Source organism: Eretmochelys imbricata, chromosome 1, assembly GCF_965152235.1.
Source record: "Eretmochelys imbricata isolate rEreImb1 chromosome 1, rEreImb1.hap1, whole genome shotgun sequence".
Lineage (NCBI taxonomy): Eukaryota > Metazoa > Chordata > Testudines > Cheloniidae > Eretmochelys > Eretmochelys imbricata.
In genome coordinates this window covers 43,573,058-43,600,466 of record NC_135572.1, presented here as the reverse complement: position 1 = coordinate 43,600,466, position 27,409 = coordinate 43,573,058, and the positions used below count along the sequence as shown (strand labels likewise).

At 42.5% G+C, this 27,409-nt stretch overlaps 1 protein-coding gene across 2 annotated transcripts in view; it reads left to right on the top strand.

Annotated features, from left to right (window-relative positions):
- The first annotated feature begins 232 nt into the window (after positions 1 to 232).
- The window catches only part of SACS (sacsin molecular chaperone), a 70,583-nt gene continuing 43,406 nt past the window's right edge, over positions 233 to 27,409 (top strand). For both annotated transcript variants that reach the window (XM_077809391.1, XM_077809401.1), the window contains exons 1-4: positions 233 to 263; positions 6,876 to 7,022; positions 8,368 to 9,850; positions 16,771 to 16,862. In XM_077809391.1, coding sequence (XP_077665517.1) covers positions 248 to 263; positions 6,876 to 7,022; positions 8,368 to 9,850; positions 16,771 to 16,862 — 1,738 coding nt within the window. In that variant the 5' untranslated portion in view covers positions 233 to 247. The remainder of the gene's footprint in view (positions 264 to 6,875; positions 7,023 to 8,367; positions 9,851 to 16,770; positions 16,863 to 27,409) is intronic.

The following is a 27,409-nucleotide window of genomic DNA, read 5'->3' as shown; positions in this document are numbered from 1 at the left end:
AATCACACTTGTTGAAAATGTATTGAAACATTTTTTAGACAATGACCTATAATTATTTTCTACATTCAAGTTTGGAAGCCATAAGTATAATATTAAAGTTAGGGTTAGGCATAAAATTATTGTAATAACTTGGAGGTTATTTTGCTCTCAGGAACTGATCCAGAATGCAGAAGATGCTGGTGCCACAGAGGTTAGGTTTTTGTATGATGAGACTCAATATGGAACAGAATCTCTCTGGTCGAAGGACATGGCACAATACCAGGGTAAGTATATAATTTTTAGCTCATGTTCTCCAATATGTGGTGTGTGAGTCCCAGTGGTTCAGTAGTCTGCCATTTATGCCCAGTAGGACACTAATTGAATCCATGCACTCAAGGGCAGAATTTGACCCTTATGAACAACTATTCAAATTTGTATATAGCAGATGCTTTTCACAAATCCAATAGTTAAGTGGGCCAATAACCAATCTGCATACACAAATTAAGCCTACCAGTAATCTACAATCTTAGTGTTTTAGGCTTAGGTACCTCAGGTAGAGTTAGTGATAAGTATTTGGTTGGGAGTCATTTAGGGAAAATCCCAAGGTGTGGAAAGAAGTGATAGTGTTGGTAAATCATTGGTTTTACTTTCCCAGTACCCCAGCATGGTAGTAGGAGGCACTGGGTTGAAAATGACCACACTCTTAATGAAATCCAGGAAATGCTAGTAAAAAAAAGAGGTGGGGGGAGGGACAGTCCTTTAAAGAATTTTTAGTTAAATATAAAGGTGCCTCTACTGAAACTGCAACAAGTGTGATTCTTTGCAGTTCCTCAGATAAATACTTAACTGCAATGTGAAATTCTTTTGTACTCATGTCTCAAGTTAGTGGTGATATACTTCTGACAGTTGGTGTTTCTTTTTCTTCTTTTTTTTAATCCCTTCAACCAGAATGAGGCCTAGTGTTTTTCTATGGGCTAGGTCAGAGGAGGGCACTTGAGGTTGGTTTTAAAAAAAAAGAGAGATCTGTGAAGGAGTTTGACTGGTGGGTGAACAAAAGATAGGACTAGAGTAGCAGTGTTATATGAATGACAGGTTTGGGGAATTGTACTTTAACTTTTGCCATATTGCATATTTGTTTGTATATATCTGTTTTTCTTGCCTTTTAGACTGTACACAGTTTAGGGAAGGGCCTTCTATTTTTGGACAGTTCCTAATACTATGGAGCCTCAACCAATGTCTTTAAATGCTCCTAGAATACAAACAATAATAAGACAATAGTGCTTCATAGATTTCAAGTTGGAATCTGAGAATAACTTGCAGGTTGGGTCTAAGAAGTCTCACTGAGATCTGACAAAATGGCTGAGGTAAATTTTACTGTTACTCTGAGCTAGCATTTGTATATTCTTGTTCTTGGGATGTGCCTACTGGCATCACAGATCTGAGAACTTTCTGAAGACCTGTTCATGTTTGGGGCACATGAACACCCTCTCATGACTGAACAATTGGAGCTGAGGTTATAAAAGAGCTGCCCAAACTACCTAAGTTTCCTCAGGTCATTAATCTCCTAGTATTCTTCCTGAAGTCTCATTCTTCCCCGGGGGAAGCTAGATTCCATACCTTAGAAGTTGAAAGTGTTTTTTGTTTTTATTTAGATAGCGCTAGTTCACTTAGTAAATTACTTAGACTCTTTAAGCTTTGGGGATTGTTTTAAAGGGCATGCAATTTCCATACAGTGGCTCTTTAAGTGGATTAGTCTGAGCATTGGGATGTTATACATTAGCTAGGTTGAAAATACTTGAAAAGGGGCTTATTTTGGAATATTGTGAAGGTTGCGTATTAGCACAGGTTCTATGTCTTGTGCAGAGTTCTAAAATGATATAAATGCTGTGCCTCTGTAATGTTTTCAACTTAGGAACCCTAGAGGGCGGTTCATATATTTATGTAGCACCATTTTCTCCATTTGGCATCTATATCTCATTCTCAGAAAGCAGTTTTAGTGTCCTTGTTTAAAAAGAAGTCAGCTCCCTTTCCTGGGGATTGTAGTACTCGCTGTAATCTTGCAAATAGGAATATATAGAGGCTATCTTGAAGAAGAAAAAAGTCTTCTCTGAGGAGCCCCACTGCATTTCCACTTTTGGGATTTGATGCATCTAGTGTTGCACTGCAGAACTGTATAGAAAAGCCACGTGCCCTGGTGGGGTGCAGTAGTGCTATCATGCTATTTATATAACAGAGTGCAGCCTTTCACCCATCTTGGTTCTTTCACCCCTGCTGCAAGTATCTAAAGGAACTACTCTTATATCCACAAGCTAGTTATAGATAGCCTTCCTTCTTGTATTTTCTTAGTTTATAGTTAAAATATCATAATATAGTTAATTAGTGTTGTTGGGGGCTGCTTACCTCAGTTTATCCTTGAGGCTGTATCAGGTCCTGAGCTTCATAATGCATCCTGCTCCTTCATCTTCCAGATGTCCATGTTCAGTGCTCATGTACCTGGGAGAAGCTTATGTAGTGTCCCAGCACACAATTTGCCATGCTTTCACTCATGGACAAGGGAGGACAGGCAGCTGAGATTGCTGGCGTAGTTGGCTTTTTTGAGCCTCCCGCTGAACCATCCTACAATTCCTTCAGGGATTTCCAGGTCTGCTTCTTTGCTGAGGTGTTCTGTCAAAAGTCTGGAGATGCATCCTGCCACTGCAGTCAGTCATCCTGCATGGATGATTTAACTGGGAATTGGTCCTGCTTCGAGCAGGGGGTTGGACTAGATGACCTTCTGGGGTCCCTTCCAACCCTGATATTCTATGATTCTATGTCAGACCCAAGATTGACCTCCCTGAGGCAATTGCTTGCTGTGTCTGAGCCTTCCACTTGGCTCCATCAAAACAAATTGCTTCGGCACCCAGGCCTATGTCTGTGCTGATGTCAACATCAAAGACGCCTTTGGTGCCCCAGGAATAGGCCCTGATTGACGCCAGCAAGAGTCAGGCTTCAGGATCCTCTCATGTCCATGTTTCAGGAATAAGAAAAATGAAGAGGAAGCACCCAGATCCACAAAAAGTGTTCAAGGAGAAAAAGAAAAGGAGGCATTGTTCTCCTACAACAATGCATGTCATTTTTGGAGACTCCTTACTAGTCCTGACACTGTCTTTGACCTGCTGTTTTCCTCAGCTTGAGGCTCCAGTGCCGATTAAATTGGACATCTCACTGATACAGCACATATCTCCAGTGCTGTTGATTTCCCCTGTCATATCAGGGGGTTCTCTGGCAAAGTGTTTGACTACACCTCTGCTGCTTGGCTCTGCGCAGCAGTTTTCATCCTTGGTGTCAGTACAGAACATCCTTGAGGAGCATGTGGTTATCTGGGAACAGACTGTGCAGACTCCTCCAATTTGCTAGAGGGCGCCTAATCAATTTCCCTCACTGTTAATTCTACCCTCCTGGATGGACCTTATGTAGGACCTCTTCAGTTGTTAATGTGGCCTTACATTCAGGAATCTATGCAAGTTTTGCTTGATACCACCATAAATACTTTGGCACCAACACTGGCGTCAGTGATGATATTGGCATCAGGTGGTCTTGAAGGCAAAAGTGCCTGGTATGAGCCTGGCTCCAAAAGGACAGTTGGGAGGAGGCTTATTTCAGAAGAGATGGAGCAGTCTCCCATTGAAGAATATACTGATGGTACGTTCCCTGAAGAGCAAATTGGGTCTTCTTTAGTCTCCCGCCCAATGAAAAAGAAAATGCCAGGAGCACATGGGGAGAATGGCTAATATCCTGCAGTTACTGACTGGGGTTTTAGCACCAGAAACACCTTGTGTCCTTTTCAACATTATGGAATGGCAGACAAAGGGCAAGGTTGTTTTCCTTTATTCCCAGGTTTACTCAGTCAAACAAAAGATATTTGACTCTTTTCAGTGTTGTCCCCACCAGTACCAGAGAGATACATATGTATCTTGTGTCCTTGGAGGGTTATCACTTTTTAATGTAGTACCCCTCGGCTGATTCCACACTAGTCTGTGAAGCCTAGAAACTCCCCAACAGTAGCAGGGTGTCCATGGCTGTTCTCTTGGGTAGAGAATGGCATAAAGTGGATGCTATTGGGAGAAAAACATATTCCTCTGCTTCTTTGTTTCTCAAGGGAATGACTAATGTGTTTCCCATCGCTAGAGGTCCTTTTTCAGACTGCAGCTTGAACCTGCTTTTAACAATGTTAATGGACCTACTCTATGAGTTCCCGTCTTGAGCTTCCTTAGAACAGCATTTGTAATGTCAATTACCTCTGCTTGAAAGGGTTAGTGAACTCATTGCCTTCATGACCTCTCCACCTATTCCTCAGCTTTATGCCTCAGAAATTCATCTGTCACAGTATGTCTTCCTCCCTGTTTTCTTCCCCAGACCTCATGCCCATCCACAAGAGATCTGTTTACACTCTTTTGCCTGGACAGGATGAAGCCCTTTAGAAAATCTAATAGACTGTTGCCTACAGGGAAAGGTGTAAGGTCCAGTTTAGAGGTAAACAGACTTTCATAATAGATAAGGAAATATATTGAACATTGTTATTCTTTAGCCAGAAAACCATTATATCTGGGTTATAGATGCACTCCTCTACACCTTCAGCTACCTCTGTATCTTGTTTGGGACAGGTCACCATTGCAGAGATTTGCAAAGCAGTAACATGAAGTTTTTTTCCTAAGCACTATTCATGGGACTTGAAATCTGATCTGATGCTCAGTGTGGCAGAGTAGTGCTAGAATTCATTTTAGACTAGAACTCCTCATCCGCTGTCCTGTAATGGGGCACACTACTTGCTTATCTCCCATAAGTGAGAATGCACAGAGGCCCTCAAAGAAAGAGGCATTACTTGCTAGTAATTGTTGTTCTTTGAGAGTTGTCTCGGTGCATTTGACATTACCCACCTGCCTTCCCTCTGCCTTGGAATTCTTTGTATTTCAGGACTGTGTGGGTTTGAGAGGAGGAACTGGGGTGGGCTGGGGGGCATGTTCTCTTATATTAAAAGGAAATTAGCCATTGGAACAGTTTACCTCGAGTTGTGGTGGATTTTCCACCACAATTTTAAAATCAAGACTGGATTTTTTTTCTAAAAGATGTACTCTAGTTCAATGAGGAATTAATTCAGGAAAGTTCTGTAGCCTGTGATATATAGGTGTGGTTAACTAGGTGATCACAGTGGTCCCTTCTGGCCTTGGAATCTATGTAGAAGGGGGCTGATGAGATCATAGCATGAGAGTGCTATTGCACTCCCGCAGCTGACACAGCTTTTCTATATGGTTCCACAGTTTGGCTAGAGATGCCAAATCCTGTAAGTGTGAACGGATAGAGGCAACTTTACTAGCGATGGTTGCTTACCACTAATATAATTTTTGAGAGCGTTGCTTTTGTGTGTTTCAGACTACCTGTCCATTTTCTCTTCTTCCTTGGGGCTCATAGATTTTAAGGCTAAGAAGGGACCATTAGATCCTCTAGTCTGATTTCCTTTATAACACAGGCTAGAGAATTTCATCCAGTTACTCCTTTATTGAGCCTAGTAACTTGTTTGACTAAAGCATATTTTCCAGAAAGAAATCCAGTCTTGATTTGAAGAATTCAAGTGCTAGAGAATCCACCACTTCCATTGACGGCTTATTCCAGTGGTTAATCATCCTCACTGATAAAAAAATTATGTCTAATTTAAATTTGGCTGGCTTTAACTTTCAGTCAGTAGGCTCTTGTTCTGGCTTTCTCTGATAGATTGTGTACTAAAGGATTCTTTAATATCCTCCCTGTGAAGGTACTTACCCACAATAATCAAGTCATCTCTCAAATTTCTTTTGATAAGCTAAACAAATGGAACTCCTTTAACAATTTTCCAGTCCTCCAATTCTTTTTCTTGCTCTTTTCTATACCTTCTTCGGTTTTTCAACATCGCTTTTAAAATGTGGACTCCAGAACTCCATGTGATATTCCAGTATTGATCCCACCAGTGCCATATACAGAAGTAAATTCACCTCCCTACTCTTGGTCATTACTTCCCTTTTGTACATCCAAGAATTGCATTACCTCTTTTTGCCACAGTATCATACTGGGATTCATGTTGAGTTGTTTGTCCACTGTGACAACTAAATCCTTTTCAGGATGCATTCCCCCATTCTGTACATATGGTCTACAGTCTTTGTTCCTAGATGTATGCCCTTGTGTTTGGCTATATTAAAATGTATTTTGTTCACATGGACTCATCTTATCAAATGATCCAGATCACTCTATATGGCTGTCCTTTCCTCATCATTATTTACCACTCTGCCAATCTTTGTGTCATGTGCAAATTTTATCAGCTCCGATTTTGTATTTTGTTCTACTCTAATAGGATTCTCAGAATTATTGAAGGAACTGAAGTGTTTGGGGCCGCACAGCTCTTTTATAATCTAGGTTCAGAACATTCAGTGTTATAAGAGGATTCTTGTATGACCCCCATGGTCACTGCTTTCCTGAAGTTTCCTGAAGCTCTTTCTCAACATGACCTTCGTTTATCTTGTATGACAGAAAATGGTAGGTAGTAAACCAAAATTATATGGTGTGTGTTAAAAATTTCATGGAATCTAAAATAATCGAACAATTCAGTTGATGGACTTGTGTCTCTGAAGAGAAAGAGAAGAAAATATGTTGTTTACCGTTTTTATTTTGCAGAAGTTCCTCTTTATCTCTTTGGACTTTCCCAACAGATCTTAGTTTCATTTCTCCAATACCAGTTTGAGTTACAGCTTCCTCATTTAATTTGCACATCTGTAGTTACCTTTCAAAAATGCTTTCTTGATTTAGTAAATTTACTTCCTGGAAACTAAACAGGTGGACCCAAGTGTGCTATTTTTGAATTGCCATACGTGTGCCTATTTATTTTTTAGGGCCAGCACTTTATGTATACAACAATGCAGTTTTTACCCTTGAGGACTGGCATGGCATACAGGAAATAGCAAGAAGCAAGAAAAAAGATGATCCCCTGAAAGTTGGAAGATTTGGAATTGGGTTCAATTCAGTATATCATATAACAGGTACTGTGTGTAGCGCCTTTAAAAATAAAAATATTAACATTAAGATTTGTTTAGTCTCATATACACATCAAACATAAGGATGCTGGCAGGGTGTTCTCTGGATAAGGTCCTTGACATTGGAATGCATTCCATCTACCCATGGTCCATCACAGCCCATCTTTTTTTAATCTTCTGGGCATGCTATAAAGTCCGTATTTTTTCCAGGCTTTTAGAGGGAGTGTAGGCTGAGAATTGGAGGGGTTTATTTTATTATTGACACTATATTTTGCTGGTGATGTCAATGTGGGGTGAACAATCCTCTATGTTATATTATTTGAATTGTGCATTTTTAGTTTATATAAGTGATGCCCAGAGCACAGGATGGATGTTTAACAGACTTCTCTAAATTTAAATAAGATACAATAAGCGAAGACTGAAGCTTTGTGCAGTTTGATTTTTGTCCTACATGTATATAAATGTGAAATAGAGATCAATAAACAATGCTAATTTTGTCTCATACCAAAAAAAGTACTTTTCGATCGTATAACCATCACATACAATTTGCTATTTAACAGGAGGATGTTCACATTGATTGTATAAAACAAAAAATACCCTAATATATTGCTAATGAGTCATAATGTGCTCTTCCACAAGCTGGTAGCACTTAACTACAGGCATCTTTTTTTCATTTGGATCTTTTATTTCTGCAAAATAAATTTTGTAAAATTGTTTTACCATTTCATTTGATAGTCCTTTCTTTCATTCATATATGTGCATTGAATTAATATGCTGTGTATAGAAATCTGGATACAGATCTCTGCCTTCTCCTCTTAAAAATGTGTACATTTTTTGACTTGCACCCCTAAAAATGTTGCATTCAATACATTTACTTGTATTCTGTTGTGGTTATGCCACATGGAAGGATTAGTAGTTTTTCATTCTGATGGATTACATATCAGTATAATACTGGATTATTATAATTTGAAGCTGGCATGGCAAAAGAAAGGCAAGTATAGACAACTGGTGTTCGATATCTAGGTAGTATTTCGTTTCTGAGACTAGCGTGTCAAATCTTTGATCAAATAAAGTTTTGCCCTATGTAATTTATCTCTGTTATGCCTTCCATAAATGGATCCTGTACATCGTAAGATATTATTATATAGTATTTTCTCTACTAGAATATGGATCGTCGTCCATTAGTAGGATTGGGTTTTTGATAAATAAGGGCAATTTATAATTTTTAAATGACAATTTAATTGATTGTAATGGCTAAAGCTGTTTAAGGTATGGATAATGTAGAATATTTTAGGGTTATTCAGATTTGTTATTTGGGGTTATTCATATTTGTTGGATTTCACTTGTGCAGATGTCCCTAGTATCTTCAGTGGTGACCAGATTGGAATGTTGGATCCCCATCAAACACTTTTTGGACCCCATGAATCAGGCCAGTGTTGGAACCTAAAGGATGACAGCAAAGAAATTATTGAATTTACAGACCAGTTTGCACCATTCATTGGTGTATTTGGTAGCACTAAGGAAACCTTCAAGAATGGAAACTTTCCTGGTACATTTTTTCGTTTCCCTCTTCGCCTACAGCCTTCCCAACTGAGTAGCAATCTGTACAACAAACAAAAAGTTCTGGAACTGTTTGAATCCTTTCGAACAGATGCAGATACAGTGCTGCTGTTCCTGAAAAGTGTGCAAGATGTTTCCTTACATGTTAGGGAGGCTGATGGAATTGAGAGACTGGTTTTTAGAGTAACTGCTAGTGAGAACAAGGCCTTGAAACATGAACGACCCAATTCCATCAAGATTCTAGGAACTGCAATAAGTCAATATTGTAAAGGGGTTCCAAGCAACAGCGTAACATGTGTGACATATCACGTAAATATAGTCTTAGAAGATGAGAGTGTGAAGGATGCACAAAAAACATCTTGGTTAGTATGTAACAGTGTGGGAGGTCGAGGAATATGCAATGAACTAGATTGTTTGGCTGATGACTTGAAGTTTGTCCCTACTATTGGAATAGCTATGTCTTTATCAAGTAATGGGGAAGAAAAAGGAGCTGTAGCAGAGTTTTCAGGAAGAGCATTTTGTTTTCTTCCTTTACCTCCTGGTGAGGAAAGCAAGACTGGTCTCCCAGTTCATGTTAGTGGTTTCTTTGGCTTGACTGACAATAGGAGGAGTATCAAATGGCGAGAGTTGGATCAGTGGCGAGATCCAGCAGCTTTATGGAATGACCTCCTTGTAGTGAATGTTGTCCCAAAAGCATATGCCACTCTCATTTTGGAGGCTATCAAGCGAATGGAGACTGAGAAGAACTCAGATTTTCCTTTGTCAGCTGAAAGAATTTATGGACTATGGCCTGAAAAGAACAAAATCAGGGTACACTGGAAACCAATCATAGAACCTCTGTTTAAAGAGTTGCTCCAGAATGCAGTTATTTATTCTGCTAGTAGTGACTGGATAAAGGTGGAGCAAGTGTGCTTCTCAGACATGGATGACAGCTTGGAATACACACAAACTGTCCTCAACTACCTCCAGAGCTCAGGGAACCAGATTGCTAAGGTACCAGCAAATATTGCTAGTGCAGTTCATCTTACTGTATCTAGCTCTAAAACTGTGAAAAAAGTGACTCCTGCTGTAGTGCGGCAGGTGTTGAGAAAATCTGGACACACTGGCCCTGCTGATGAAAAGCTTCATCTCTTGGAATTCGTGCTTACTGATGGAGTCTACAGTGACCTTATTGGATTGGAGCTTCTCTCATTACAAAATGGAATTTTTATTCCGTTTTCCTCATCTGTGTCAGATCAAGATGTAGTTTACATAACCTCAGAAGATTACCCAAGGTATATTTAACATTTTAACTGTTATATTTTGTTGAAACACAGTTTAAATATTTTTAAGTACTACAAACTGTCACCTGCTTATGAGTAGTTCATTTAGAATAAGCATACCACAGTTTTTAACATAATAAAATAATGCATAAAAGGAACCCAAGATTACATTTTATATACTTCTGTATTTGAAAGATTTGAAGGTCAGTGGCTATCAGAATTTATAAAGAATTATTGACTGTCGTTATAAAATATACACCAGGTAGCTTTTCTCAAACTAGCCTTCTTCTGGGAAACAGAAATAAGAGAAGGCTGAGAACATGCATCCTAGAGGAGCAGCAGTTCAAGGGATCTGCTAGTGGCCTGGCTAAGGCTTTATTAAAATGAAGCTTTAGATGACACTAGTCTTTTCCCACCTCTCTTAGCTGTTACTGTGAGATAGTTTTAAATTAAATACAGGAATGGCTAGTTTTACAAAAATACAAGCTTTTTTCAAAAATGTATTGCACAGTCAGTTTAGTGGCTCCACATACTGGAGGCAGTGACTAGCTGTGATGGTACTGCACTTAAGATTATAAAATACTGCCTTATTTTTCAATTAGATCCTTGTGTTGCCACTTCTCTGAATACAGTTTAACCCATTTATCTAAATTGTTTTTGGCACCTTATGAAAAACTTTTAAAACTTTCTATATTGAAACCTTACTGCTCTATATAACTTTTGAAATTCTCTTCCTTTGTTTGCAGTTGTACAATTATATGGAAATAAGATCTTTGTCTTCAAGAACTTCTGTTTTGTCTAATTATTTTCTCCTTAAAAAAATTATTTCCTGTGTTGAGTGTTCCTATCTATTCCACTGCTATTAACTGTGAAATCACATTGAGGATTATTCTTTAAGTAGAGGAAAAGAGCAGCAACATTAAAGGCACATCTGTGATATTTTGGGGTTCAACCTAGACCAGTAAGGGGTTGTCTCACCACCTGCCCTGCAACTCTGGGGGCCTTAAATGGTATGCAGCTGTGGCTCACAGTTTAGACACTGACAGCCAGCGTACAAGCATGTATGTGACACCCTGGCTTTCACCGCCCAGTTGCTATGTGAAGCATGATACCAACACATCCCAGTCCTGAATTTCTCCAAAACTGCCTCCCTGCAGTGTTCATCCCTCTCCTGAAACATTCTCAGAAGTCATTGAGTTCATTGCTACTTTAAAGAGACAACACATTGCTACGCATTAATTTAACTGGGGTTTAACAAACACTCTTATTTCAATCATAGCACTATGTTGGTTTATGTTGAAAGTAAAATAAGTTTATTAAACAATCAGTCATAGGTTTAAGTGATACCAAGTATAAGGAATAAAGATAGAAAGGGTTACAAGCAAACAAAAGTAAAAATACGTTTCTAAGACTAAAATATGATTTAAGTCTGTTGTTCAAAGAAGTGTTTCTCACCAAGCCCCTTTTACAGCATGGTTGATCAGACTTTCTTAGTCTACAGTGCTGGTTTTCCTTGTCTTCTCAGGTGAAGGATAACTTCTCTGACCCTCTCTTTATAGATCAGAAAAGCTTTGAAAAGTATCTCTCAAAGTTCATTGACCCTGCTTCAAAAGACAGAGAGGCTTCCTGGGAGTACCGTCTCCATTCCCTTGTTGAGATTAAGTGATCACTTTTCCCCCACTTGCTCTCTTGATGCTTTGTTTGCCTGGCATGCAAATATGCTTTTCTTTGTCTTGGATCACACTGTGCTCAGTTTACGTGGGAGACATTTAAGTGGGGGGAACCACATTCCTTTGTCTGGAAAAATACTGTTCATCAATTCCCCTTGACATGCCTGGTTTAAACACATTTTAGTTATAACTTCAGCATGTGTGAATAATCTATTGTGGATTGTCTGTATAAACATCACACAAAAATATTAATGATCAGTGAATTTGTTTTCCAATGACCTATTACATGATACCCTTTAGATACAGATTATAACAATAGTGAGTAGGGGTACACTGAGTATGTCAGGTCTGACAGGAGTTGCTAACACAGAGTACTGAACCACCATCAGCGTCTATATCACACCTCCCCCCTGACATTGACTTCACAAGTGTCAGTTCAAAGTTCCCCTGAACCCATAGACTAGGGGGCATCTTTCCTCTTTTGAACATTTGTACTGCCCCCAGCAGTTGCTTCACATCCATGCAGGTCACCTTGGCCAGTCAAGGTTTCTGTTACCCCTGAAGGTGTGAAACCAGACCTCCTACCACCCTCAGTCTGCCCTGCTCCCAGCAGAGTTCTGACCCACCGCTACCGTCAGCTGTGCCAATGTCTTACCGCACCCAGCAGTTTTTGGGGCTACAACCATTTCTAGCTCTGCTTCAGTTTCCCTGCCCTCAATGTAGTACTGTCCCACAGCTTTCCCAGCTGTGCCAGAGTCTTACCACTCATCCGTTTTCCCTGCTTTCAGCGGGGTGCTGGCCCACAGCTATTTACCTAGCTGTGCCAGGGTCCCCTCAGTCCTAGCAGATCTCGGTCCACCGTATCTTTTTAGATGTGCGACAGACACATTGAACACTGATTCAGTTTCACTGGTGAGGATTTACCCGCTGGCTGTGGTGAGCTTGTGCCTGACCCCTCGGGCTCAACTCTGTTACATCATTACAGAAAACAACACATCAAGGAAAAACTTCCCACATCCCCACAGCCAGAATCCCAGAATAACCTTTAGCATCATAATGACTCACGCTTCAGGCAGAGTGATGGGGACCATCATACTCACATCTGGTTGTCTGCTGGACCCTAATAAGACACACCATTATGTCCTTATTCCTGGGTCCCATGGACATGACATACTCTCCTTTTCTGTTCAAGTTGCCTGTGTTTGTCTAGGTCAGCAAGCTTCTGTTGTCTCAGTCTGGTTCGCCTGAGCAACTACAACTCCCTGTCTCTTGAGAGGGAATTCTTCTGTATTCCTGGGCTGAGACTCTTTTGGGCCAAACGAAATGTGTACAGAACAGGGCAGTTTTGGAGTGATCCTCTCCTGGCTTCTTGCAATCAGTGGTTTAGGGTTGCTTTGAGCATGGGGCTGCATCTCTGACCATCTTGGCTAATATCCATTGAGGGACGTATCCTCCGTGAACTTATCTAGTTGTTTTTTGGACCCAGTTATACTTTTGGCCATCACAATATCCATGGCAATGAGTTCCACAGATTAATTATGCATTGTGTGAAAAAGTACTTCCTCTTGTTTGTATTAAACTTGCTGCCTATTAATTTCATTGAGAGACCCCTGGTTCTTACCTTATGTGAAGGGGTAAATAACACTTCCTTATTCACTTTCTCCATGAATTTATAGACCTCTGTCATATCCCCCCTTAGTTGTTTCTTTTCCAAAATGAACAGTCCCAGTGTTTTAATCTCTCTTCATATGGATGCTACCCTTAATCGTTTTTGTTGTCCTTCTCTGTACTTTTTCTAGTTCCACTAGATTCATTCTGACATGGGGCCACCAGAACTGGACACAGTATTCAAACTGTGGGTGCACTCTGGGTTTATATAGTGGCATATTTTCTGTCTTTTATCCCTTTTCTAATAGTTCCTAACCTTCTGTTAGCCTTTTTGATCACTGATGAGCACTGAGCTGAAGTTTTCAGAGGACTATCCATGGAGAATCCAAGATCTTTTTCTTGAGTGGTAACAGCTACTTTAGAACACATCACTATATATAACTTGAGATTATTTTTCCCAATGTGCATTACTTTGCTCTTATATGTGCTGAATTTCATCTGAGATTTTGTTGCCCACTCACCCAGTTGCGTGAGATCCCCCAATAATTCTTCACGGTCAACTTTGGACTTAACTATCTTGAGTAATTTTGTGTCATATGCAACTTTTTGCCCTTTACTATTCACTTCATTTTCCAGATCATTTATGAGTATGTTGAACAGCACAAGTCCCAATACAGATCCTTGGGGGACGCCACTGTTTACCTCTCCATTGTGAAAAATGGATATTTATACCTACATTATTTTCCTATCTTTTAACCAGTTGCTGATCCGTGAGAGGGCCTTCCCTCTTATCCCATGACTCCTTACTTTGCTTAAGAGCCCTTGATAAGGGACCTTGTCAAAGGCATTCTGAAAGTCCAAGTACATTATATCCACTGGATAACCCTTGTCCACATGCTTGCTGGCATGCTCAAATAATTCTGATTGGTGAGTCATGACTTCCCTTTACAAAAGTCATGTTGACTCTTTGCTAACAAATTGTCTATGTGTCTGATAATTCATTTCTTTCTATAGTTTCTACCAGTTTGACTGATACTGAAATTAGGCTCACCAGCCTGTAATGGCCAGGATTGCCTCTGGAACCCTTTTTAAAAAATCGATGTTACATTAGCAGCTCTCCAGTCATCTGATACAGAGGCTGATTTCAGCCATAGGTTACATACTATAGTTAGTAGTTCTGCAATTTCATATTCCTTCAGAACTCTTAGTGAATACTATCTGGTGACTTATTACTGTTACATTTATCAGTGTGTTCTAAAACTTCTTCTATTGACACGTTAGGGTGGGACAGTACTTTGGATTTGTTGCCCCCCCCCAAAATAGCTTTGATGTGAGTATCTCCCCGACATCCTTTGCAGTGGAGACTGAGGCAAAGATTTTATTTAGCTTCTCTGCAGCAGCCTTGTCTTCCTTGAGTTCTCTTTTAATACATTTGTCGTCTAGTGGGGCCACTGTCTGATTGGCACGCTTCCTGCTTCTGATGTACTTAAAAAAATTTGTTACTGTTGTTTTTTGCATCTTTAGCAAGTTGCTTTTCAAATTCTTTCTTGGCCTGCCTTGTTATACTTTTACACAATTAACCTGCCAGAGTTGTGCTCTTTTTTTTTTATCCTTACTAGTAGACAAATTTTAAAGGATGGCTTTTTGCCTTGAATGGGCTGTTTAGCCATGGTGGCATTATTTTGGTCCTCTTATTGTCTTTTCTGATTTGGCATATGCATTTAGTCTGAGCCTCTATTATGGTGGTTTTTATATAGTCCCCATGCTGCTTAACTCTTGTGACAAATCCTTTTAATTTTTGTCTAACAAGCATCCTCATTTTTGTGTAGCTGTCCTTTTTAAAGTTAAATGTTACTGGGGTGGGGTTTTTTGTATTATCTTCCCTATAAAGACATTAAATTTAATTACATTCTGGTCACTGTCATCAAGCAGTTCAGCTATAGTTATCTCTTGGACAGATCCTGTGCTCCACTGAGGACTAAATCAAGAATTAGCTCTCTCTTTGTGGGTTCCAGAACTAACTACTTGAAGAAGCACTCATATATGGTGTCTAGAAACATTATCTCTGCATCACACCTTGAAGTGACATTTACCTAGTCAATATGAGGCTATTTGAAGTCACTCATGATTATTGCTCTTTCTGGTTTTGTAGCCTCTCTGACCTCCCTATGCATTTTACAATCACTGTCATCTGGTCAGTAGTATATTCCTATTGCTTTACTCTTTTTATTCAAGCATGGAATTTCTATTTATAGAGAATTTGTGATACAGGTTGTTTCATTCAAGATTTTTACCTTATTTGACTCTACGGTTTCTCTAAAATATAATGCCAGTCCCCCAACAGCACAAGCTACTCTGTCATTCCTATAGATTTTTTATCCTGGTATTACCATGTGCCAGTGATTATCCACCAAGTTTCTACGATGCCTATTATATCAATGTCCTCAAATTAATGGTAAGCACTCTTGTTCACCCATTTTAATATTTAGACTTCTAGCATTTGTACATAAGTACTTGTAAATTTTGTCAATATTCAGTTGCTTGCCTTCACATGTTATATTTAAATAGGATTCTGTTACATTTGACTGTTCCTCACTGCCTTCTACCTGCACTTTACCAACTTCTTCCCTATCTTTTTTACTAGTATACAGAGTTCCCCCTTTAATAAATTCATCCCTGAGGGGTGTAAATGCCTGACCATGTGTTCCTCCACACCTTTTGTTTTTTCTCCAGCCCTTAATTTAAAAATTCCTCTACAACATTTTTAATTGTACGTGCCAGTAGTCTGGTTCCATTAAGGTGCTTCCTTTGGTTAAGCCACTGCTTCCCCAAAAAGGTTCCCCAGTTCCTAATAAACCTAAATCCCTCCTCCCTTCTCCATTATTTCATCCACGTACTGGCCCCTTGTATGGAACTGGAAGCCTTTCAGAGAATGTGACCGTGGAGGTCATGGACTTTAATCTCTTCCTACCAGCCTAAATTTGGCCTCCAGAACTTCTCTCTTATCTTTCTCTATATCATTGGTACCTACATGTATCATGACCATTGGCTCCTCCCCACCACTACCTATAAGGTAATGTAGGGTAACTTGAAGTGTTGTGGCTTGTGACATGAAAATTGACCGTTTGAAGCACAAAATCTATTCATCCAACCTTTACCATGGTTATTGGTGGTTTACAATTATTTGTTGCTGGTCATTTCAGAGCCAGGAAGAGCACAGCCTGACTTTCAGGTCTCAGGTGAAGTTTTCATTGCTAGCAGTTACATACCCTACATGTTTATACTCTGATATCAGTTCACTGAGAGACATAGAACCCTAGGAAGCTATTTTAAAAGTCTCTTTCTAGAGTATAACTACATTAAAATCAATCTGAATGTCTTCAAGTTGTAAACCTGGTATCTTTAACAAGAACGCTCTTAAACCACCTGTCAAAAGTACAGAATAGTTAGAAGGTTAATTTTCTTCGGATTCTCTGTTGCTTTATAAATATTTTGTTTTTTTAAGAAAATACTGCAAAAGGAAAACTTTTCGAAATATATAGGCAAATACATATATAATTTGTTTCACAGTATTTGAAACTATTGAACAACAACATAAATGACTTGGATAAGGATACTAAGATCAATACTTCTTTGTTTTCAATGCCATGCTAGGTCCCTCTTCCCAGGCCTTGAAGGAAGATTACTTTCTGATGACCTGAAGCCTCAAGTCCTAACTGCTTTGAAGGAAGCTGCCAAAAGCCGAGGTAATATTCAGTTTTCTTGTGTTTTCATCCTTACAAAAAAACAGATTGATAATAATAAGTTTAAGAAGAAATTGTGTGGTTTGCTTTGCTTAAGAGCTATTGTTTTCTTAAACTAATTTGGAATTAGGATAGTTCAGAGCGGCTGATTAAAACCCACATTTAAAAGAACTAAGGCTGTCAAGTGATTAAAAAAATTAATCACAATTAATCGCACTGTTAAACATAATAGAATACCATTTATTTAAATATTTTTGGATGTTTTCTACATTTTCAAATATATTGATTTCAGTTACAACACAAAATACAAAGTGTACAGTGCTCACTTTATGTTTATTTTTGATTACAAGTATTTACACTGCAAAAACCCAAAAGAAATAGTATTTTTCAATTCACCTAATACAGTTACTGTAATGCAATCTCTTTATCATGAAAGTTGAACTTACAAATGTAGAATTATGTACAAAACCCCCTGATTTCAAAAATAAAACAATGTACAATTTTAGAACCTGCAAGTCCACTCAGTCGTACTTTGTGTTCAGCCAATCGCTCAGACAAACAAGTTTGTTTACATTTGCAGGAGATAATGCTGCCCGCTTCTTGTTTACAGTGTCACCTGAAAGTGAGAACAGGCTTTCTCGTGGCACTGTTGTAGCTGGCATCACAAGATATTTATGTGCCAGATGTGCTAAAGATTCACATGTCCCTTCATGCTTCAACCACCATTGCAGAAGACATGCCTCCATGCTGATGACAGGTTCTGCTCAATAACAATCCAAAGCAGTGCGGACCGACGCATGTTCATCTTCATTATCTGAGTCAGATGACACCAGCAGAAGGTTGATTTTCTTTTTTGGTGGTTCGAGTTCTGTAGTTTCCACATCGGAGTGTTACTTTTCTAAGACTTCTGAAAGCAAGCTCCACAACTCGTCCCCTTCAGATTTTGGAAGGCAGTTCAGATTCTTAAACCTTGGGTCAAGTGCTGTAGCTGTCTTTAGAAATCTCACATTGGTACCTTCTTTGCGTTTTGTGAAATCTGCAGTGAAAGTGTTCTTAAAATGAACAACATATGCTGGGTCATTATCTGAGACTGCTGTAACAGGAAATATATGGCAAAATGCAAGTAAAACAGAGCAGGGGACATACAATTCTCCCCCCAAGGATTTCAGTCAGAAATTTAATTAACACTTATTTTTGTAATGAGCGTCATCAGCATGGAAGCATGTCCTTTGGAATGGTGGCCAAAGCATGAAGGGGCATGCTAATGTTTAGCATATTTGGCATGTAAATACCTTGCAATGCCAGCTACAAAAGTACCATGTAAATCCCTGTTTTCAGTTTCTGGTGACATTGTAAATTAGAAGACAGCAGCACTATCTCCCTTAAATGTAAACAAACTTGTTTGTTTCAGCGATTGGCTGAACAAGAAGTAGGACTGAGTGGATTTGTAGGCTGCAAAGTTTTACATTGTTTTGGTTTTGAGTGCAGTCATGTAACAAAAAAAATCTACATTTGTAAGTTACACTTTCACGACAAAGAGATTGCACTACAGTACTTGTAAGAGGTGAATTGAAAAATAGTGTTTATTTTGTTTATCATTTTTACAGTACAAATATTTGTAATAAAAAATAATACACACTTGGATTTCAATTACGACACAGAATACAGTATATATGAAAATGTAGAAAAACATCCAAAATATTTAATACATTTCAATTGGTAGTCTGTTATTTAACAGTGCAGTTAAAACTGCGATTAATTGCGATTAATTTTTTTATCATGATTAATTTTTTTGAGTTAATCGCGTGAGTTAACTGTGCTTAATCGACAGCCCTAAAAAGAACATTATTTTTAAGGCTAAACTGGGCATGCAAAATCTGCTAAGCTTCTCATACAAAAATAGATACAGTTTAAAATCTGAATGCAAAATAGCACAGGTGATACTCAAAAACTGGCAAAAAGGAAGGGGAAGAGAAGAAGGATGAAGATCTACAATCAAGTAGCACATGAATACTCAGTAAAGCGCACACATACTGAAGTTTCTATAATCATTTTAAATCTCTCCCCCAGCCCTGAGGACATTATAGCCATTGACCGTCATGTTCTTCTTCAAGTGATTGCTCATGTCAGTTCCAATTAGGTGTGTGCGTGCCATGTGCTCAATCGTCGGAAGATTTTTCCCCTTGTGGTACCCGTCAGGTCGGCTGTGGAGCTTCCTGGAATGGCGCTCTTATGGTGGTGTATGTAAGTCCCTGCTGAACCACCACCTCTTCAGTTCCTCCTTACTGCCAGTGATGGTTGTTGGAGCTACTTCGTTCTCTTGATTTGGGCACGCACTTCTCCTAGCAAACATTTATTCTTGTATTGTATATAGTTCTACATAGTATAGGTTTTCTAGTGTTCTAGTTAGTTAGTTTGTAGACTAAGTTTCTGTTGGGGGTTATTCCCCTCCCCCCTTTTTTCCCACTCCCCTCAGGGCTTCAAACCTTGTGGGTCCTGCAAGAAACCTATGCCCAGGGGATATCCTCATGACTTCTTCTTAAAGTGCTTGTGGGAAGCCTACCAGCCTGACAAGTGCAAGATCTGCAGGAGCTTCTGCCCAAGGATTAAGAAGAAGAGAGTCTTAAGACTTAAGCTTCTCCTTATGGAGTTGGCTTTTGGTCCCCAGCCAGCTCAGACTGTGTTGGGGTCCAAGCCCGGCACTATAGTGCACAGTACACTGGCCTCAGTGAGAGAAGCTGTGGCACCGGCAAATGACTCAGGGTCCAGAGACACACAGCACTGCCATTCTCTGGCAACAAAGACGAGTTTGGCGACCTCTTGGCACTGATCTCACTTGCCGGTACCACATAAGAAGCAGAGAAGAGCCAAAAGGGGGGCACTTGCCGACAGTCCAAACAGTGGAGTGCAATGGTGCCCGTGGAGTGCGTCCCATGTTGGGACACTCAGCTCCTCCTCAGGAACAGCTGGTGCTGTCCAGTCTGGCCACCCAGGCAGAACCATTGAGTCTGGTTCCATTGGACTTCCCAGGACGGAAGAGCCAAATGGTGGAGTTGGACATGCGGTCCGCTCCTGACATGTTTGAGGCTGCCAAGGACCCCACAGAGATGGCAACCCAGCACTCCCCAGCACCGGCAGCACTAGCACCGCACGGGGGGCTGGACTTTCCAAGGGCAAACTTGTCATGTTGCGGCACCGCTTGCACTCTCCTCAGCACTCATTGCCGGCACCGCCCCACAGGGCACTGCTGTGGAGTCCGAGATCAGACTCATCCTCAGAGGCAGAGCTGGAATCATACGTGTCCAGATGTAGCTAGCACCAGTCTTGTCACTCCAGGAAAAATGAGACGCAACAACTTCTGATGATGCCCTGGCCACCACATTGGCAGGCGCCCGCTCAGTGGCCGTTCTGGAGCCCACGGGTGTATCATCAAGCCCAGGGACCAAGCTCTAGGTTCCTTTCGGTTGCCTTGGACAGACGGGGGCCTCCATCTGCCTCCATGGTGAGGGAACCTCGAAGGGGTTCGGACCCCAGTGCCCAGGCCAGCACTGAGGCTGGCGCTGAACCTGGCACTGAGTTTGCGTCCGGCACCACATCTTCCACTGCAGGAAGTATCAGCACTGGAGGACCTCTGTGAGTTGGAGGGTCAGGAGGACCCCATGCCCATGAGGTCTTCTTCACCCTCCTCCCCAGATGAGTTAGTAGCAGGTTCTGCCTCTTTACCGGCTTTGAGCAGTAGAGCCCATCAGGAGCTGCTCAGAGAGTAGCCCAAAATCTGGGCTTGCAAGCGGAGGAGGTGTCAGAAGAAATGGACCCTGTGGTGGACATTCTGATGCCAGAAGGTCCTTCCAGGGTGGCCTTGCCATTGATCAAGGTCATCCGTAATACTACCAAGACTCTCTGGCAGACTCCTGCTTCGATTCCTCCCACGGCTAAAGGGGTGGAACGGAAGTACTTTGTACTCTCGAAGGCGTACGACTACCTTGTCACCCACCCTCAGCCGGACAAGCTGGTTGTGGATGTGGCCAATGCCAAGGAAAGGCAGGGTCACCAAGGCCCCACACCAAAGTCTAAAGAGGCAAAGAAGCTGGACCTCTTCAGCTGTAAGGTCTATTCCACCGAGGGGCCCCAGGTTCGAATTGCAAATCAGCAGGTGGTCCCTAGCCGCTACAGTTTTAACTCTTGGAACTGCCTGTCCAAGTTTAAGAGAAAGAACTTCAGTTTCCTGCCCTGTCTGGGGGCATTCCCCCCCACCCTTCCCCGGCCTCTAGTAGACTAAAAAAAAATATTTTCAGTTAAAAAAAAACGGTAAAGACGATATTCTTCTGCATTCCTCCCTGCTAGAGGATGACAACCCCCTGCTCAGGGACATGCTTGGCTCTCTCTGCTCCAAGCGGTGCCTCTCCTGCCAGGAGCCAGTTCCTGTAATGGCCAGACACTCACTGTGCCGGGAGACCCTCACAGCAGTGCTTTACCTGCCACAGCTAAAATGGCAGCCTCACAGGAGCTGGGAGCTGAAGTTAAAACTCCTCCCTATGGAGAAAATACTTCAGTCTGCAGGGGACTCCAGTGGGTGGTGACCCTGGATCATCCCCGGAGCCTTCACTTTGAAAGGGGTCGAGTCGTGAAGTGGAGAAGAAGAAGAGGAAGAAGAAAAGAAAAGCCACCAGCAGACTATCCCTCGGAAAGGCTCATAAAAAGGGCTCCTCCGAGCAACTGGCCAGCCAGAGGGGTTCCCCAGTGCAGACATCTCGGCACCGATCCAAACACATACGTCCGAGCAGGGCGGTCCATACCCATACGCAAAGCACGTAAGCCCCCCCGCGGAGGCCTGGGGCCCCAGACACATCCCCCATGGGGGGGGCTGTGTAGGGCCCCAGAAAAAGCTAGGGACGGCCCTGATTCCGAGTAGCTGGCCAGCCAGCGGGGCTCCCCAGAGTGGCCGCCTTGGTAGGAGGACACCAGCAGCTCTGAAGCACAGCAGGGAGAAAGGGCCTCCTGCTGTGAGCTCTGCTCTGCTGTGAGCTCTGCTCTGCAGCAGCATCAGCACTGCAGCTCTGAAGCAGGCACCAGAAAGGGGTCTCCTGCTATGAGCTCTGCTCTGCAGCACTGGCATGGGTCCCCAGGGCACCATTCGAGAGAGGCCAGGGGCTTCCACAGTCATGCTCTGAGGCAAGGGTACGGCCTCCTAAGGAGAGGGGACAATTACTGTACCATCTGTAAAAGAGCAGCACAGAGAAACTCTTTGGCACCAGGTGCAACATAACTGATGAAGTGGGTTCTAACACACGAAAGCTTATGCCCAAAATAAATTTGTTAATCTCTAAGGTGCCACAAGGATTCCTCGTTATTTACACTACTGACACTCCTCTGTGGTACCACGTGAGCCCATGGTAACACATTGTGCTCTTATACTCTGGAGACCTGTGGCCACTGTTCCCTCTAAGCTATGCGCGTGTGCGCTCGCACACGGCGAAACACTGCGCGCACGAAAATGAAATACTGCAGCGGAGTCAGGCCGAAATATCATTTACGGGCGACTTTTGACATTGTTCGCCTGCCATCTATCAACACAACCAGGTTCTACTAGCTGGTAAGGGGGGGGAAAGGAAAGGAGGTTAAATTTCCTTTTTCTAAGTATTTAAAAATGACATTTATAAAATAACATGGTGTAAAACTATTATTATCACAAATTGCAAATGAAAACTTTTTAAATGCCTCATGGTGCACAAATTTGAACTGTGCTTCAAAAATTTGCACAGAAGAAATTTTTTGCACACACGGCCTGTCAAAAATTAGAGGGAACATTGCTTGTGGCCTCAGTACCCAGGGAGAGACAATTACTGTACCATCTCTAAAATAGTGGCACCAACAAACTTTCTGTACTGGGCACAACAAAACTCTCATTTAGGGAGTGCTCTGCCCTATTATCGGTACTGACAGCATACCACGGACACTCCTCTGTGGTACCAAATGAACCCATGGTACTGCATGAGCTCTGGTACCCTGTTGACCTGATGATTGGGGAAGAACTGCAATCCCCATTAGTTGGTACCAGGACCCTGGTATTGAGCACATCCCGGTACCCAGAATTGCTCTTGGCACTGGGCTGTATACTGCCAATACCGCAGTCAGCACCACCCTTACCCCCTAACGAATCTGTCACTGGACAGGAGGAGATCATTTTCCTGGCCTCTCATCATGGCCCACTATCACACTACAAGGGTCCTCCCCAATTCCATCAAGCCAACCTACAGTCATGGTACGGGCCCCCTGAGGTAAGCCCACTGCCCATGCCTGCCTTCCTCTCTCTCCCCCCCCAAGGCCATATTGTAATTCTTGGGCGATGTACAAACACTTGTCGTGACCATCCCCGGTGTCTCTCAGGGAGAGTCCACCCGATGGTTTGCTACAGCCTGGCTGTCCAGAGCACCTGACCAGGGTAAGAGGAAGCTTTTTCAGAACAGGAAAAAGAACCTGAAGAGGAAGCTACCCCTCCTGCACACTTCTCCTTATCTCTCCCAGATGAGGCTGTGCTGCCCACCCCTCATCACTAGGTGAAGATTTTAAGAACTTTCTGGATCTTACCAAGAGGGTGGCAGACGAGCTGCACATTCCCCTACAGGAGGTGGCAGATACACATCATAAGTTGGTGGAAATTCTGCACACCACCTTCTTATCTAGAATTGTCTTCCCAATAAATGAGGCAATTCTAGAGCCTACCAAAGTCATCTGGCAGAAACCAGTCTCCATCACACCAACCAGCAACAGAGTGTAAAAAACAAACAAACCCTACATCTCTACCCAAAGAGGCAGACTTTGTTTTCAACATCCGCAACCCAACTACATCATAGTGGATGTAGTTAATGCACGAAGCAAGCAACATGATGCCAGGTCAACTCCATACGATCAGGCTCGGTAAGATGGCGTATTCATCAACAACATTATTGTTTAGAGTCATAAATTACCAAACTGTCATGGCCAAATACTATTTTATTAATTATGGGAAACCTCATGTGTTTCTGGAACGCTACTAGAAACACAAAAAGAACAGATTCAGACCATTCTTAGAGATGGTCAGTTAATAGCCAGACTGGTCCTAGAGACAGCACTGGATGTAGCTGTTACAGCTGCCTGCCCAGTCTCCATGACAGTGGTACTGAGGTGGGTTATGGGGTTTTTTGGTTGTTTTTTTTTCTGCTACACCTCTCTAGATTGCCCAGAGAGCTACAGACTTCCAGTTTGAAGGGCCAAACTCTTTGCAGAGAAGACAGATTTTCTCTCCACATCCTGAAGGATTCTTGGACCATGTTACACTCCTTAGAAATCTGCACTGTGGGGCACAAGAGAAGATATACCTCTCAACCACACCACAGGTCACAATCTTTTCAATACCCACCATCTCAGTGCTGTTATGAGCCACAGTGTAAGAGGACCAGGGCTCAAAAGTGGGAACAGTCTGCACCCCAGTCCGTGACCTCTCAAACTGCCTCTTATAGGCATTTTTGATGAGCTGGTCGAGGGCCTGAACAAAGATACCTTACAGCATCAGCTGCCATCTATACACCTGTCACGCCACTCAGAAGTCACCTTGTCCTACTTCACAGCAGTTAGGACCAGCTCTAGAGCAAGGAGATTGATTTCTAGCCCTGAACCTACAGGTGCCTACTTCCATATCTCAATACAACCATTGTACAGGAAATTTCCTACTGTGTACCTTTGGGATAGGATCATTATCAGTACAGACTGCTCCACACAGGGTATTCTCCAAGGTTCTCTTCATTGTAGCGGCATACTAACCCCCGTACAGTGACTGGACTTTAACAGCACCAACCTTGATGCAGTACAAGTGAGAGCATTCCTCTCGCTACCCACATTCACCACCCTAGGACATGTCTCCCTAATACGCTGGGGAGATCACCTACACAACCACAAGGTTCAGGACAAATGGCCTTCCACAGAAATTACCTTCCATATCACTCTTTTGGGGCTAAGGGCTGTCAGAAGTGCCTGTGCACACTTTCTACCTTTCATCAAAAACAACACACAAAGGTCATGATGGACTTAATGTGACCTGTATGTTTTGTATAAACCGCCAAGGAGCTGCCAGATCTCCCTTCTCTACAAGACAGCACTCAAACTTTGGAACTGATGCACCCATCACAATGTGCTCATCTCAGCTGTCTATCCACCAGGGATGTGACAACCAACAGTCTCCGCTGGAATTTTCTCATGACAATGAGTGTGTATTGAATTCAGAGGTACTTCAACATATATCCACTCTTTGGGGAACCCTGACTATGGATCTCTTCACTACTTAACGGAACAAAAAAGGTCCTTGTTACTGCTCCAGGGCTGGCCTGGGGAAACATTAACTGGCAGTTGCCCTCATTTTCCCATGGGACAGGGCCCACTTATATGTCTTTTCCCAGTTTCCTACTCTATCCAAGGTTCTGTTGAAAATTCAATGAGACAAAGTGAGAGTTATTCTGATTGCTCCTCTTGACCATGACAAGTCTGGCCCTCTTACCTGACACAGATGACAATATGCTCTCCTGTTTCTCTTCAACCCATCTGTCACCCACTCTCTCAAAACAATGGGCTGACCCTTCACCCCAGCCCACAGTTCCTCCGCCTCCAGGCTTCTTAGTTCCAAGGTTTAGAGGCAGAACGCTCTGACAAGCTGAAAGACGTGTTGCAATACAACCAAAAGTTGACCACTTGACTTATTTATCTACAAAATGGAAACAACTCCAAGTTTGTGTCATTCGAAACACACAGACCCAACCTCATCTTTCCTCCCTCTGATTTTCCCTACATTTTAAACTCTCACTCAGATCCCTTAAGGTACATCTCGTGGTGAAAATGGCTTCCCACTTGGTGTTTGCTCACCCACTAATGCAGGGGTGGCCAACCTGAGCCTGAGAAGGAGCCAGAATTTACCAAAGTACATTACCAAAGAGCCACAGTAATACGTCATCAGCTTCTCCCCCGTTCCCAGTGCATCCAGTCCACCAGCAGCCCTGCCAATCAGCACCTCCCCCTCCTTCCCCGCACCTCCCCCTCCTTCCCCACACCTCCCGATCAGCTGTTTCCTGGCGTGCAGGAGGCTCTGGGAAGAGGAACGAGGACACGGCAGGCTCAGGGGAGGGGGCAGGAAGGGGTGGAGTGGGGGCGGGGCCTGTGGCAGAGCCAGGGGTTGAGTGGTGAGCACCCTTTCCCCCCCCACCCCGGCACATCGGAAAGTTGGTGCCTGTAGCTCCAGCCCCGGAGTCGGTGCCTGTACAAGGAGCCGCGTATTAACTTCTAAAGAGCCGCATGTGGCTCCGGAGCCACCGGCTGGCCACCCCTGCACTAATGTGTAGATTCTTTAAGGGCTTTGGGATCTCTTCCCACATGTGACACCACCCTCTCCAGCCTGGGACTTTAACCTAGTTCTCAGGGCTTTGATTAGACCTCCCTCCAAGTCCCGGGCAACTTGTTCTCTCTTACACCTGTCCATGAAGACAGCATTTCTAATTGCCATCACCTCAGCTAGGCACAGAGGAGAAATAGCGGCCCTGATGGCACATCCATCATTCACAGCCTTTTTTTAGAAAAAGACAAAGTAACTCTAAGGGTATATCCTAAGTTTCTCCCTACTTTCTCTGCACTTTCCATATGAATCAACAGATCCATCTCCCTGTTTTTTCCCAAAACCACATTGTGACAACTGGGAGACAATTGTGTATATGTTAGATATTAGAAGGACATTAGCATTCTACTTGGACAGGACTAAGGACTTCAGGAAATCCCCTAAACTCTTCCTTTGTCCACAGAAAGATCCAAAAGCTCTGTGATATCAGCTCAAAGACTATCCAAATAGGTCTCTAATTGCATTAATCACTAACCAAGGGCGCAACTTGCTTCCGTCCAGAGTCCATACGCACTCCACAAGATCAGTTTTTACCTCAGTCACATTCTGAGGGATACCATTGCCTCAGCAATCTACCGAGCAATGACTTGGGCCTCTGCCCCTGCTTTCACAGAACATTATGCGATCACTAAAGATTTGGCCGCTGACAAAATCTTCGACTCCACAGTACTCTCTGAAGTAAAAAACTCCACTCCGAAGGCCCAGCCTCCAGTGGTGAGTACTGCTCGGGAGTCACCTACAGTGGAGCACCCGTAGGGACACTATTCAAAGAAGAAGAAGAAGTTACTCACCTTGTGCAGTAACGATGGTTCTTCGAGATGTGTGTCCCTATGGGTGTGCCACACCCGCCCTCCTCCCCTCTACATTGGAGTTCTCTATAGGGCTCTGCGGTAGAGAAGGAAGTGATGGGGGTTCACCCGTGCAGTGCTAGGTAGCCTCAAGGCAGACCATGAGGGAGGAAGGGCACATGCGCAGGTCAATGGACACTGCTACTAAAAATCTCCGATTAGAGGTGCAGGAGCGCACATACACCTACAGTGGAGCACCCATAGGGACCACATCTCGAAGAACCATCGTTACTACACAAGGTGAGTAACTTCCTCTTATATAGCGCAGGTCATGGCTGCAAGTCTTG